The following is a 16,153-nucleotide window of genomic DNA, read 5'->3' on the forward strand; positions in this document are numbered from 1 at the left end:
AAATCCATACCAGAACCAAAAGGCTTGGTACGGATGGGAGAGGGGACCCCACACCAGTTTTTTTTTTTTTTTTTAATTGCCGGCAATTCTATTTTTTTACATTCAGCAGTCAGTGGGAATACCACTGACACATGATGCATGCTTTTCACTACTAAAGTACCACATGACTTGATAAAATAACTCATGCAGTATTTTAGTAGCCTTTTTTTTCTGTGAATTTACTATTTTTCAGTGCATTCTGGGCATTTGGGAGGGTCTCCTGAGGTTATCTTTTAAATACACAATGTGACATAAATACACAACGGGACATAGATGACAGAAAATCCAACAGTGGTTATAACCCTCCCTTACTCTATCAAAAATGAAAGTTTTGCCTATATTTTTTACTTTAACCATTGGGTGATTTAGTGGGGATATACAGCTGGCTAAAAGGGTAGATCTCATCAGAGCTACAAATCAGGTTATCTGGAACAGACCTCTGCGCTAGGTCCTATTCTATGTAATCATTTTGTAAGTGATAACTACACATTTGAGTAAGGTATGTCTGTTTGCTGATGACACAAAGGTGTACAATAGGTTTGGTATCCCTGGAGGTGTCTAATATGATTTGGCTTTGCTGGAAGATTGGTCAAAAGCATTGGAAACTGCAGTTCCGCATTTAAAATAATGCTCTAGGAAAAAAAGTATCCCTCCATGGAATACTATAGTGTGGGTACAGTGTTTGCAAGTACAGAAGGAAAAGATGCATAGGAGTGCTTATTTCAGATGATTGCAAAATGAGAAAGTGTGGCCATGCATTGGGTAAAGCCAATAGAATTCTAGGCTCTATCACTACAGGGATTCCCCTATACAGAGCTTCTCTTAGATTGTAAGTTCCAAGGAGCAGGGCCCTCCTAACCCTCTTGTATTGAACTGTATTGTCTCCCATTATATTGTAAAGCGCTGAGCAAACTGTTGGTGCTATATAAATCCTGTATAATAATTAGACCTCGTGTTCAATACTGTATCCAGTTCAGGAGACCTCATTTACAAGAAGATAATGTCTAGACAGAATGAGTGCATGAAGCCAAAATCAAGAACACGGGGTATGACCTCAAACTAAAACTAACTGGAGGAAAGTTCAAAACTAATCTCAGAAAATATTTTACTAGACGAGTAGTTTGATGCTTGGAATAGACTTCCAGCAGAGGTAGTGAGCCAGTCAACAGTAAGTGGATTCAACCATGCTTAGGATAAACATAGATCTACAGGTGAAACTCAAAATTAGAATATCGTGCAAAAGTTAATTTATTTCAGTAATACAACTTTAAAAGGTGAAACTAATATATGAGAGACTCATTACATGCAAAGCAAAATAGTTCAAGCTGTGATTTGTCATAATTGTGATGATTATGGCTTACAGCTCATGAAAACCCCAAATCCACAATCTCAGAAAATTAGAATATTGTGAAAAGGTGCAATATTCTTGGCTCAAAGTGTCCCAATCTAATCAGCTAATTAAGCCATAACACCTGCAAAGGGTTCCTGAGCCTTTAAATGGTCTCTCAGTCTGGTTCAGTAGGAATCACAATCATGGGAAAGACTGCTGACCTGACAGTTGTGCAGAAAACCATCATTGACACCCTCCATAAGGAGGAAAAGCCTCAAAAGCTAATTGCAAATGAGATTGGATGTTCCCAAAGTGCTGTATCAAAGCACATTAATAGAAAGTTATGTGGAAGGGAAAAGTGTGGAAGAAAAAGGTGCACAAGCAGCCGGGATGACCACAGCCTGGAGAGGATTGTCAGGAAAAGGCCATTCAAAAGTGTTGGGGACTTTCACAAGGAGTGGACTGAGGCTGGAGTCAGTGCATCAAGAGCCACCACACACAGACGGATCCTGGACATGGGCTTCAAATGTTGTATTCCTCTTGTCAAGCCGCTCCTGAACAACAAACAACGTCAGAAGCGTCTTTTCTGGGCTAAGGAAAAACAGACCTGGTCTGTTGCTCAGTGGTCCAAAGTCCTCTTTTCTGATGAGAGCAACTTTTGTATCTCATTTCGAAGTTTCCACAGTCTGTTGATTTGGGGAGCCATGTCATCTGCTGGTGTTGTTCCACTGTGTTTCATTAAGTCCAGGGTCAACGCAGCCGTCTACTAGGAAATTTTGGAGCACATCATGCTTCCTTCCGCAGACGTGCTTGAGGGGGATGCTGACTTCATTTTCCAGCAGGACTTGGCACCTGCCCATACTGCCAAAAGCACCAAAACCTGGTTCAATGACCATGGGATTACTGTACTTGATTGGCCAGCAAACTCGCCTGACCTGAACCCCATAGAGAATCTATGGGGCATTGCCAAGAGAAAGATGAGAGACATGAGACTGAACAATGAGAAGAGCTGAAGGCCGCTATTGAAGCATCCTGGTCTTCCATAACTCAGCAGTGCCACAGGCTGATAGCTTCCATGCCACGCCGCATTGAGGCAGTAATTGCTGCAAAAGGGGCCCAAACCAAGTACTGAGTGCATATGCATGCTTATACTTTTCAGAGGTCTGATATTGTTCTATGTACAATCCTTGGTTTATTGATTGCATGTAATCTAATTTTCTGAGATTGTGGATTTGGGGGTTTTATGAGCTGTAAGCCATAATGATCACAATTATGACAACTCACGGCTTGAACCATCTCATATATTTAGTTTCACCTTTTAAGTTGCATTACTGAAATAAATGAACTTTTGCACAATATTCTAATTTTTTAAGTTTCACCTGTATACTCAGACAAATTAAAGTAACAAAATAACTAAATGGGGCAGCCATGATGGACTACTTGGTCTTTTTCTGTTGTGCTGTTTCTATGTACATGTTTACTGTTTTACCTTCCAAAAGATTTGCAAATCTGTAGTTTACATATATTTTCCACACTGCACAGCTAGATGGGTGACAGAGACAATTCATATCAAGCAAATAATCTGCCTGTGTCCTCTCACCACCCCTCAAATGTTCATCATCACCTACATCCAGAGAACTAAACTGGAAAGTAATGGTCAGAGCTTAGTGGTGAGTAGGTGTGTGTACTTTTGGCCAGCCACCTTTTGCAATTCAAACTCTATGGCAAGTAAAACCGTACACAGGTATGTATTTCAACTGTGCATTTAGTTTGTTGTTTTACTTTTTATTGTCTACAAAAGACAGCTATGACTTGTGCTTTACAAGGTAAATTTAATTAGAAAAGAAAGTTTAACAATATGGGGCATCGATCTGTTGTGGACATGAATTCAGCATTTGGACTATTGAACATAATTCTTTGGATACAACTTGAATAGTTTGCCCTCCTGTGTGGACTCCAATCCATATTTTTCTAGATTATTAGCATCAAAGGTTCCCTTTTCAAGGTCCTTCTGTATGGCTGGAGCTACAGTTTCCATAAACAGCTTTTCGGCCGTCATTTCCTCTTCCTCTCCTTCAGAAGCCTTGTAGGAGACGTACGGCCTCAACTTAAACCCAGTCAGATCAGGGACTATGAACTGTGGCACCATCTCCTTCACCTTGACAAACTTGCGGTTGGAGGTCAGGTACCCCACCATCTTGGTTCCTCGTCCTCTGTTGAAGGACTTTGGTCCCATTTTACTGGTGATCTCAGCCATTCTGTCTGAACCACGAACAAGGCCTCGGACAACATTCTGAAGCACCCCCATGGTGGTTTGCTGGGAGAGAAAAGCAAATATAGTTGAGGTAATAAGTTTCAGATTGTAATTAAAAATTAAGCCTCCAAGATAATGCTGCTCCTGGGTAGTCCAAACCCCATCCAAGCAATTTCATACTGTACACATTTTTTGCTGCTAATGATGCACCCCACACCCTTTGGCATTGCAGCTGTGAGTTTGTTTTAAAATTATACAGCTGACTCCTGACAATAATGAAAGAGTGACCTGGGTAGCTGTAAAGTTGCCCAATCACTTCTACAGGTTGGTGAAGTGCACCCTGCATGCACAATCATCAAAGCTCTCCTGCAGCAGCTGGGAGCCCAGGACCGGCACAAGTTTGTTCAGAATGGCTGATGGAGGAGGACTGGTAAAAATCCATTTTCTAATCCCCCAAACCACATGAACAGAACCCAGAGGTGCTCTGCTCTAAGCACTTAGGGCTCATGTACACTGCAGCTGAACTCACGTTTAGGAGCTGTTTAGTGTTTTTTTTCAGCAGCCCCTGAACTCACCTTAATGTTTTCCTATGTGTCTGTACACATCATTGTTTACAGTAGTTTTTTTTAACGCAAACGTGCATTCAGCAGTCAATTTTATCAGCGTTTCAAACACAAAACAGTTGTAAACACGGCACATCACGTTTATAAGTGTTTGCGTATGAACATTTTTTTTTATAACTCTTCCAGTTTCCGATGCTGTCCAGAGCCTTTTTTTCATCATGAAAAATGCATGCAAAGAGTTTTCAAGGTACTCAGATGGACAAAACACTGAACACAGGATGTTCCTACCAAGCTTGTCACACATTGTAATGACCAATTCACACCTCAGACTGCTCCCACAATTGGAAACATAAGAAATGTTAATGACCATTCACACCTCAAATTCCTCATGAAGACCCCCTGCCAGGTGGCCTTAATGACTCACTCCAGCAGACACCTTTCCCACCCTTGGAAACAAATGAAATGTTAATGAGCAACTCACACCTAAGCTAATCTCAACACATACTGCTCTCTCTGCTTCTACTCTCTGTATTTCTCTGAAACAGTCTGAAATAGTTAATAATTTACCACTTTTCAGTGCATTCTGGGCATTTGGGAGGTTCTCCTGTGCTTTTCTTTAAAAAAAATGCTTCTGCGCATAAACACATTATACAAACGCGGCTAAATAGACATTTTTTAACCTACGTTTTTCCAGCAGTCAGTTTCCATCATTCAGAAGTGTCCCGTGTACATGGGGCCTTAAACTCAGGTGGCTCTGTCCAAGGAAAGAAGGAACTCAAGCACGGTTTTGCTAGAGGACAGGGGAGAGACATCAGGGGTCTAAATATACCTCTGATCTCTAATTGAGGAGAACTTGCCATGTCCCCAATGCAATCACAGAAGGGGCTTTTCAAAAAAAGAAAAAAGTGTTTTGAAATTCTGAACTTAATAAAATTATCAAAACAAAACTTAGGATGCATGTTTGTACATAAATGATACGTGCCGCATACGCCAGAATGAGAGGAATAATTGTGCAGCGAGTTTAATCATGAATGCTCCTACCAGTAGGCTGCTTTGTCAGTCGTGCTCCGTAGTGACATAGCTGCCTGTGGACAGAACCTCAGCACTAAGGCTCCATTCACACCAATGAAGTTTTTAATGCTTTTGCATAAACGCACTATAGTTCGTTTAACATGGTTTCCTATGGAACATGTTCACATCTATGCTTTTTTGAGCTGCTGCATTTTTGGAAAGGGTCAGGGACTTTTTTAAAAGCAAAAAGCAGCGTTTTTGCTACAACAGAGTTCAATGGAGAATCTGCTGGAATGCGTGGTAGTGTGTTTTTGCCACATTTTGCATTTTTATTGTGCCCAGCAACAAAACAAATCTCACTTTAACAAAAAAAAAAAAACCCGAACAAAACGCAGTAAAAACCACATGTAGAAAAATGCAAAACGAACTGCAAAAAGCAAACTGCATAGGTGTGAATGGAGCCTTAGCGGGGTACCAGGCATTGGACACAAGCAGTGTATTGGATGCTGAAAATCCTTTAGCAAATCCAAGGCACTGGGTGGCAAGACGAGTAAGTATTACTAATCATCATTTTTGGGAATTCTTTTTTTTCACATTTGTTTTATGTGGCAACAGAGTCATTTTAAAACAGTCAGACTGCCAAAACAAATTATGATTAACCTCAAGTGATTGTATAGCCAAACCTTTAGTTTTGAATTGTGTAAGGGAGTGGTAAACCCTTGCCACTTTAGTTTTTGCTGTCCTGCGTACCACTTAGGAATTTCCTCTTCACGTTCTGTCCCCATTAGAAGACGTCCCCTTACCATTTGTTCTGGGGAAACCTCTACAATGTTGGACTTCTCCTCAATTTGTTTCAATGATATTGGTCACCAGTACAAAGACACAGACAGAAATAAACTTGACAGGGGGTCCAACCTGGCTCATTTGTTTTCCATTCAGCCAGTGGTTGGAATAAACAAAAAATTGCATTCCACCATCCACACAAACGAGGTAGCTGGTGGAATTCCCCCCCTCTGGGATGCTGTATTCTGACAGTGGCTGAATACACTGAGCACTGGCTGGAGCCGCTGAGCTTCCAAACATTTTCCGACACATGCCTTCCGCAGAATTCATTTATATCCCTCGATCCCCTCGTGTATTAAATCGTATTGTTACTGTACTGTCTTGTGTATTGTCTCCCATTATAATGTACAGCGCTGAGCAAACTATTGGTGCTATATAAATCCTGTATAATAATAATATCATCCACACATGTTTATGCTGGGAACTGCCTATACCCACGTACAACATAGATCAGTGTTTCTCACCTTTTTTCAGTCAAGGCACCCTTTAAAATTATGGACAGTCTTGAGGCACCCCATTCTAAAATGTGAAAAACTATTCTAATAGTTTTATATAACACAGCAACATCCACACATGTAGGACACACAACATCAGAGGTGATTTATTCTTCCAAAGCAAATACACTTCTGCACACTGGTACTGACTAGTATGCCAATGTTTCTCTTTGTCAGTTTTTCTCCATCACTGAGCTGATGTGACCCCAGCACTGAAGGGGAGGGGTGGGGGAGGGTGAAACTAGGTTGCTGTGCAGGCAGCTGACATCCTCCTTATCATCTGATGATGTCATTGGTTGTCAGGACACAGGCAGCTAGAAGGTTGTAATGGTGCACTATGAAATCCTGTGGCTTTGTGTAACTAAAAGGCAGGCTTTTTCCATACACTGACTTGTATACAAGTTTTGGGCAATTTTTAGACATTTTGCCAAGGCACCCTTGAAGAAACATCAAGGCACCCCTGAAGAAACCCCAAGGCACCCTTGAAGAAACCCCAAGGGACCCCTGAAGAAACCCCAAGGGACCCCTGAAGAAACCTCAAGGCACCCCTGAAGAAACCCCAAGGCACCCTGGTTGAGAGGCTGCCATAGAGTGAAGCACTCAAACTAAAATCACTATCCCCTACTCATAAAATACATATAAAAGAATGTCTTGCATGTATATATAAATACACAATGTGTTCAAAATAAATTAAGCAACAAATATAGAGCAAAAATATTACGTGTAATATTGTATTTGAAAAAGCTGAATGGGCGCAATGCATCAGCTGGACAGTGACGTCATCACGCCATCTTGCTGGAGTTTTTTATGCCGTACAAGCACATTGATTGTTCTACCGTCTGAGTGTATTTGGTTTTAAATCAAATAAGTCATTTTCGATCTGCGCTGTGTGCTCTTTCCCTTCATGCCATAGATGACATCTGTACTGGGGAGATTGATGATCGTTAGGAGAGTATTTTGGATGCCAGCTTTCATACATCTTTAATAAGGGAGAACCACCAATGGTTCTCTATACAACTCTACTATAAAGCAATGAGGCTGCTAACATCCAATCAGAAGAAATCTCCAGAACAGATCCCATTCTACATCTGAGCAATCCTGCAAACAACTAAACGTCCTAGGCGCCGTCCTGAGGGAAGGAAGCATGGGACACCCGGGAACTCATGGACTCCACCTGTGTCCTGCAAATACGTGAAGGCGCCCTCTGGTGGGGGGGGACATTCACCTCCATTAGACTGGGGAGGTCACAGTGCTCATACATACCACCCGCCACATAGCACTCACCTCCACCCGCCGAGCTCTGGACCCGGGACGTGAATGTCACAAAGCCGGAAGCAGAGCCCACATGCACGCCAAGCCTCGTTCTCATCCTCCAATTACGGCAACACGCCAAAGGAAGCTTGATTGGTTTACATTCTGGCTTCAGATTGGGAGAACTCGTTGGCCCCGCCCGTCTTCTCTCTTCTGGAGGGTGTAACGTTCTGCCAATCGATGTGTATGGATTGGCCAGGGGCGTGGCTTCCCTGTTCCACACTCCCTGATATAGCGCCCCCTGGGGACTTTGTAAAGGGTGGTCTAGTTCTGTCATAAGTGATTTTGCGCTCTGAAGAGCTATTCTGGTTGAGATTGATTTTCAGAGGACATTTGACAGGCACTAATAAGATGTTACCAGGGGCAGGCTGACAACTCATGGGGCCCCCGGGCAATAGGGATCATGGGGCCCCTGTGTTCTTGCCCAAACTCAAAAAAGCCTATGATAAAGGTACCAGGGGCATCTCATGGGGCCCCCTACTGACTCCGGCCCTCGGGCAGTGTACGAGTTTCCGAATGGTCAGTCCGCCCCTGGATGTTACATCACCTCCTCACCACCTGCTTTCTTCCATTCAATCACGCTCCGGCATGCTGCAACCGTGTGCATTGCATGCGTTTCCAGGTCGCTCCTCGCAGAGCTGCCTGGTCCACTTGAATGGGTCACGAGGTATAATTCTTGCTTATGGTACATGTGCACCTCCAGCCTCTGCAGATAAAAGGGGAAGTGACTGGGGGTGGAAAAGACTTGGCTCAACCACAGGGTTTTACCGCTCCCCAACCTTTACATGTAAATGGGCCTTTATAATTCCATTGGTGTCAGAGACAAGTTCACAAATTTCTCCGTGCCCCCACTGAGATCCATACAGGACACCTCCCCCATCCTGGCACTGCACCAGTCACCTATGGCTGAGGAGGTTGTACTGGGGGGGGGGTGGAGCCTGATAGGAAACTATTTCCCCATCAGGTCCGCCTTACTTTTAAGTGACAGCACTCAGCAGCAGGCAGATCAGTAGGCACTACTCAGTCTACTAGAGGTCTACACATAGAAAAAGACTAGTCTCCCAGAGGTCCATCCAGTCTGTCTGTTTTTTGTGTGTGTGTTTTTGTGTGTGTTTTTTCTTTTTTTTGGGGGGGGGGTGTTTTTGTTTTTTGTGTTGTTTTTTTTTTTGGAGGGGGTTGATTTTTGTTTTTGTAGTTTTTTTTTTAAAGGTGGTTTGTTGTTTTATTTGGTTTTGTTTTTGTTTTTTTGTGCACATTTTATTCTGCAGTTTGTTCTGTTTACAATGACACTAGGATTATTCTGGCACAAAGCATTGCAAAGTTATTCACAAATGAAACAAAGTGGGTTGTTCCAATTTTGCGCTTTTTAAATGTGAAATGTGTACATATATGTTAAAGGAGTAAAAATATTCACAAACAAAAACAATAAAAGTTTAAATGTTATTAGTTAATAAAATAGAAACAAAAGAAAAAATGAGCAGGAAAATAATAATTGAAAGGAGAAGGAGAAGGAGGAAGGTTAATTAGGGCTGATTAGCGTAAACTAAGGGTTAATAAGTAAAAAAGAGAAGGGACTTTAACCACTAGCCTACAGGGCACTTATACCCCCTTCCTGCCCAGGCCAATTTCCAGCTTTCAGTGCTATCACACTTTGAATGACAATTGCGCGGTCATGCAACACTGTACCCATATGACAGTTTTATCATTTTTTTGAGACAGATAGAGCTTTATTTTGGTGGTATTTAATCACCTCTGTTTTTTTTATTTTTTTATTTTTTATTTTTTGCTAAACAAATCAAAAACCACTAAAAATTTTGAAGAAAAAAAAATGTTTTTTCTTAATTTTTGTTATAAAATTTTGTAAATATGTGATTTTTTTCCTTCAGTGATGTGCGCTAATGAGGCTGCAGTGATGGGCACTGATAGGCTGCACTGATGGACACTGATAGGTGGCACTGATGGGCACTGATGAGGAGGCACTGGTAGATGGCACTGATGGGCATTGACAGGCATCACTGATGGGCACTGAAAAGCAGCACTCATATATGACACTGATAGGCAGCACTGACTGGCACTGATAGGCGACACTGACTGGCACTGTTAGGTGCCACTGACTGGGACTGTTAGGCAGCACTGACTGGCACTGACTGGCAGCACTGATAAGTAGCCCTGACTGGCATTGATAGGTGGCACTGACTGACACTGTTAGCCTGTTAGGCTCAGATGGGCACCGATATGTGGTATTGATGTGCATTGGTAGGCACTGATATGGCACTGATGGGCACTGGCAGGTGGCACTGATGAGCACTGACAGCTGGCATTGATGGACACTGACAGGGGGCACTGCTGGGGCTACACTGATCATCAGGGCACACTGTTCATCAGCGCCCTGATGATCAGTGTACATGTCCCCTCTGAGTAAAGCCAATTACCGGCTCTCCTCTCCTCATGAGCTGTCAGCGTGACAGCTCATGAGGAGAGAAATGCCGATAACCGGCATTTCCCTATTTACATGTGATCGGCTGTGATTGGACACAGCTGATCACATGACCGAGCCGACATCTTCGGCTCTTTCCATTGATTAGTGATCTGCTGTGTCCCAGGGACACAGCGCGCCACCGATCGCTGCACTGCATGCTCCCGGACCCGCACATGCGTGGTTAGAATGGGAGGACATCATATGACGTCCTCCCAGAACGAGAGAACCGTCTTGCGCTCGTCATTACCTTATATGGCGGGCGGGAGGCGGTTAAAGGTGCCACAACACCAGACTCATACACATGGTGTATCATAAAACTTATGACAAGAATTTTATTACAAGAATATTAACCCCTTGCCCTCCTGAGGATTTACCCCCCTTCCTGACCAGGCCATTTTTTGCATTATGACGCTGTGTTACTTGCACGGTCATGCAATGCTGCACCCAGATGACATTTACATCCTTTTTTCCCACTAATTGAGCTTTCTTTCGGTGGTATTTGATCGCCTGTGCGTTTTTAATTTTTTGCACTGTAAAAAAAAGACCGACAATTTTGAGGAAAAAAAACAATATTTTTGACTTTTTGCTATTAAACATGTCCAGTACACGGAAATGCAAAATCACGTATATATATATGTGATTTTGCGCATCCGTGCCACCCTCTAGCAGTGTTTCTGCTATAGGGCGGTTGGGAAGTGGATAACAGATACAAAATGAGACAATGTTTCTTTGAGCAATGTTGTTGATAAACATTGCAAGGCTGCTTTAGTTTGTCAGAACTTTCTCTGTGCACTTAGCAATGTGCTTTGATTGATCAGAGCTGAATTGCCCAGTACTGGGACAGGGGAGGTCCTGGCAGCAGGGCAGAAGGACTGGACATGTTATACACGCCCTGTGTACATTTCTTTAGGGCAGGTCTAACACTTCCAGAGTCTGCAACTGGTTAAAATCCATACCAGACCCAAAGAACCTGGTATGGATAGGGGAAGGACCCCCGCTTAGTTTTTTTCAGAATTTTTAACTTAATTATTTCTTTACATTCAGCTGTCAGCCAGCGAGCCGGTTTGCTCCATAGCAATCAGCTATTCTTCAAATAGAATTCGGATTGGTCGATCAATTTTTGACCGATTCTAATTGTTCTAAAAATTCTAAATTCATTAGGAAATTAATAAATGAATTGAAACTAAGAGAAACAAAATGAAACAAATTCTGAAAATGAATAACGAAATGTAATTAGTAGCATAAGGAATATGAATGAACATGTCTAAGAAGTAGTGTCCTGCTGGCTTGCACTGCACTACACTTGGTCCTGACATGTAAGGTATTGCTCTCCACTGTCCTTTCCACCCCTTAGGGGTGATGGCTGGTTTACTACTTAATGAGTCCCTCTGAAAACCCCCAAACTGCAGTATTTATTTATTTCAGGTACTTATATAGCAGCTTCAATTTACACAGCACTTTACATATATATTGTACATACACATCAGTCCCTAACCCTCAAGGGGCATACAATCTAAGGTACCTAACTCACATTCATACATACACATACTAGGGCCAATTTAGACAGGAGCCAATTCACCTACCAGCATGTCTTTGGAGTATGGGAGGAAACCAGAGTACCCAGAGGAAACCCACACAGGCACAGGGAGAACATGCAAACTCCAGGTAGGTGGTGCCGTGGTTGGGATTTGAACTGGTGACCCTAGTACTGCCACGCTGAAGTGCTAACCACTTAGCCGCTGTGCTGCCCAGTATGGCTGTTATCTTGGCCTCCTCTTGACAGGCTGCTTCTGGCTTGGCTGTGGGTCTGCAGCAGGACTCTGCTGAGACCTAAGCTGTGTGGATTCCTGAAGCTCTCTCCTGCTCCTCTCTCCCTTCCTTCCTCTCCTCTTTTCCCTAGGGGCAGTGCCCCCAGCTCAGGGGTCCCTCCCAGATCACTGGACCCTAGACTCTACTCCCAGACTGCCAGCCTTATTAGTATTTATAGGTTGCTTCTCAGCCTTCTGTGCATGCCTTCCCAGGGATTGATGGAAGGCCCATAAATATTCAGGCTGCTAGCCCTACTCTCCCTCCGCTATGTTCTGGAGCAGTCCAGAAGACATGGGAAGTAAAAGACCAGCAACCTTTGAAGCTCCTCACAGCCTCCTAACCAATGAACCCCCTGCTCCTCTACCTACAGAGGAGCTAAACTACATTTGCCTACATCCTAGCATCCTAGGAGGGTGATACACAATGATACACTGATGGTAGGCAGAGCCTGATGAAGGTGCTAGGAGGCTAGGAGGCTTGTTCCCCATCAGGTCTGCCTCCATTGTAATCAGCAGTTGGTGGATTCCATAGCTGTTTTTGGGTTGTCCAGTGGCTATGGAATCTGCCCATTGCTATCTGCTGTCAATCTCGGTCAATCTGAGGGGTGTTAGACCAGATGGGGAACTACTGACCTTACCCCATGTCTAATGTTGTCACCTCATCCCTTTAAAACTGAACACATATTCATTTCCCAGGTTCTGTGGCTGATTAAGGTAGTAATTAAACTCACCTAGTGCCTTATATGCATTAAATTAGCCTCAGAACCTGTGTACGTAATATGTGTTTGGGTTTAAAGGGATGAGGTGGCAACCCTACCCATGTCAGTGCCTCACCACCCACCCCACAGCTCAAATCCTCAGCTGCTGTGCCTGTCTGTGTGATGGGTGCAGTGGCCAAGCAGGGAGAATGGAGAGTCTGGTATGGACATCAGTGCTGGCCTTCAAACAGGCACACAAATCCACCGCATGCACCGACATTTGTTGTGCGGAAAAATTACACAATTTTAAAGCGTGTCTTTGACACTATGAAGTCACAGTGGCTAAATTGTTAGCACAACCACCTGGCAGTACTAGGGTTATTGGTTCCAATCCCAACCATGGCACCACCTGCCTGGAGTTTGCATGTTCTCCCTGTGCCTGTGTGGGTTTCCTCCAGGTACTCCAGTTTCCTCCCACACACCAAAGACATGCTGGTAGGTTAATTGGATCCTGTCAAAATTGGCTCTAGAATGTGTATGTATGAATATAGGTTAGGGACCTTAGATTGTCCTCGAGGGTTAGGACTGATGTGAATGTACAATATATATATGTAAAGTGCTGCATAAATTGATGGTGCTATATAAGTACCTGAAATAAATATTAAATCCAGAGCATATATCTGTCAACTGTCTCCAGATTGATTCGCTAGGGATTTCAAAAGTTTGGAGATTAGCCCTGAACATGTCCAAGCTTCCAAATGATTTTAATTCAGAACCAGACCCATTTTTTTTTTTAGGACTGATGCATAGACTGGTATAGAAATATATGGAAGAACACGGGCCAAGACAAAAAACAATGAAATCATTCTGAGAATGTTCAAATTCTGAGATATTGGGATTAATTTACTAAAGGCAAATGGACTGTCCCCTTTACAAGGGAAGCTGCACTTTTGAAAGGACATTTTTCCCAGAGCTTAATCAATGTTGTGAAGCGTTGCTGACATCCATCATCCAGTTAAGTGCATGCAAAAATCTTATTATATTATATATTATAATATATATAATAATATATTATATATTATATTATATGTTTCTTGCATGTGATTGAGTATTCTTTGCAAGGTGAAACTCCGCCACATTCACTAAGTTGGGGGGAAACTTCCCTTGCAAAGTGAACAACCTATTTGCCTTCAGTGAAATAACTGCATTATGTCAGAATTTGGTGTTAGTATGTCACAATTCTGCATTATTATCTCAGATTTCTGTGTTGTTATCACAGAATCTCAGAAACCTCCCTGCTGAACCAACAGAATTTTGATCCATTTATGGTCATCTTAAAGTGATATGAAACCCAAAAGCAAACATTTATTATTCTGCAGTTTACTAATCCTTAGATGTGGGGCATTTGATTTCATTATTAGGCTTTTTTTATTTTATTTTCACCTGGGGATCTAGCCAGTAGGTCTATTGTTCTTCAACAAGCTATCCTGCAGGTGTAGCAGTTAGAGTTGATACAAACCATTTAACACTGACAGGGGTGCTTACAATGATCAGCTTTTTTTAACTTATGTAAAACCTTTATCCCAAAAGGTAAAAAAAACTGCTGTAACTGCCTTAAAAGTTTAGTTTCAATATGTTAGTGTATTTAAATCTGCTAGTACATCTAGCACTCCCTTTCCCCCAGACTGATAATGCTGCTGTCTAAAGGTGTCTCTGTTGCCCATTCATCCAGAGTGTAGGGAGGTGTTAGCGTTTGCCTAGACTGGCAACTTTCAGGGGGTGGATGGCTGCGGCAGCAGGGGCTGGGGGGGGGTTGGTTGGCAGAGAGTGACGCAGCAGTGCAGCACAAAATGTAAATACACAACTGGGAGGTGTATTATTGGCCAGATCATCAGGTGAAAACAGAGGGAAAAATCCTAAAAAAGGAAACTAATGCTGCTACCACATCTAATGATTGGTAAGCTGCCAAATATTCTTATATTTTTGGTTTGGAGTTTAATAAAACTTTAACAGATTCCTCCATCCTTGCTAGTCAGTGCAGATGGACAAATCTCCTGCTTCAGCTATTGCATTCTGACAGCTGGTGCTGCTGGCTGTCAGAATGCCCACACAGTGCCTGCATTGGATTGGATCATGGAGCTGTTCGGCCAGCAATCTTCTGCCTTGGTCCTCCAATTTTTCAATCAACGGGTGCCAGGCAGAGTGGTAACGACAGGGCCACCCACTGATCGAACTTTGCTCAGTGTATGGCCAGCTGAGTCATTGGCATGACTGCCACACAGTGAATCCAAACATACAATGTGAACCCATCTATGGCTGAATTTCTGCCATTGGGAAAATGTTTAACGATCTTTATTTGCGGCAATCAACTCTGCTTATTAATAGTTTGTTCTGGTAAATGAGTTGGAAATATAGTTGTGAACACAGCTGATGCAGCGAATTCCCTCTGGATATCATCTAAAAAAAAATAAATGGAACCTCTGGGAAAAAATCCCAGGAGGCCCCAGATTGTGTTTCCTGCAGATGTTTCTGTAAGTAATTGTTTATTACTGAGACTGAGCAGAGAATACATCTTGGCAAATCCCTAAAGTATCGTGTGACTACTAACCAGTATGTAGAAACTAGCTGAAAGAACTCTAACATTCACATAAATGGTACTTTCAAAAGTTAATGTTGATATGCATGGCATTCAGGGGAAGCTTTGTTTATGAGACCCACAGCGGGGGTAGTCCAGGGGTATGGGGCTTTCTGGTGGCCCCCTCCCTCAGTCTACTGCCATTTGATTGGGCTGTGTGGCAGAGGAGGAAGGAGGCACCTCATTGGCAGCTGCAGCAGCCTCAGCCCCTGGTTCACACATGTGCAAATTCAGATGCATACAATTCGCTTATGAGGGATACAGGATATATCATTTGTATATGGGGGGATATTTATTTGGAGGTTATGGGGGGGTATTATTTAGAGGTTATGGGGAAGGGGGTATTATTTGGAGGTTATGGGGGGGAGGGGGTATTATTTGGTAGATATGGGGGAGGGGTACTATTTGCAGGTTATGCGGGAGGGGGATATTATTTGGAGGGTTATGGGGTGTTGGTGGGTATGGGCGGGAGGGAGGTGATATCTGGTAGATGTGGGGGGAGGGATGTTATTGGGAGGTTATGAGGGGAGGGGGGTATTATTTGGTAGATATGGGGGAAGGGGGGACTGTTTGCAGGTTATGGAGGAGGGGGGGTATTATTTGGGGGTTATGGGGGGAGAGGATATTATTTGATGGTTATGGGGGGAGGGGGTATTATTTGGAGGTTATACAGGAGGGGGGTATTATT

The 16,153-nt window shown here is 43.0% G+C and overlaps 1 protein-coding gene across 1 annotated transcript; it reads right to left on the reverse strand.

Moving 5' to 3' along the window:
* Positions 1–3,181: 3,181 nt before the first annotated feature.
* MRPL41 (mitochondrial ribosomal protein L41) lies at positions 3,182–7,971 on the reverse strand. The gene is made up of 2 exons (XM_089675378.1): positions 7,819–7,971; positions 3,182–3,686 (listed from the first exon to the last, which is right to left on the reverse strand). Exon 2 carries the CDS (start codon positions 3,675–3,677, stop codon positions 3,270–3,272), a length of 408 nt encoding a protein of 135 aa, XP_089531504.1. The 5' UTR covers positions 3,678–3,686; positions 7,819–7,971; the 3' UTR covers positions 3,182–3,269.
* Between the last annotated feature and the right edge of the window lie 8,182 nt (positions 7,972–16,153).

Source organism: Staurois parvus, unplaced genomic scaffold, assembly GCF_062004578.1.
Source record: "Staurois parvus isolate SC_StPar_1 unplaced genomic scaffold, SC_StPar_1.0 ptg000154l, whole genome shotgun sequence".
NCBI lineage: Eukaryota > Metazoa > Chordata > Amphibia > Anura > Ranidae > Staurois > Staurois parvus.

Excerpts from the sequence above, each read along its gene's own strand:
- MRPL41 (XM_089675378.1), bottom strand. The coding sequence starts at position 3,677 with ATGGGGGTGCTTCAGAATGTTGTCCGAGGCCTTGTTCGTGGTTCAGAC.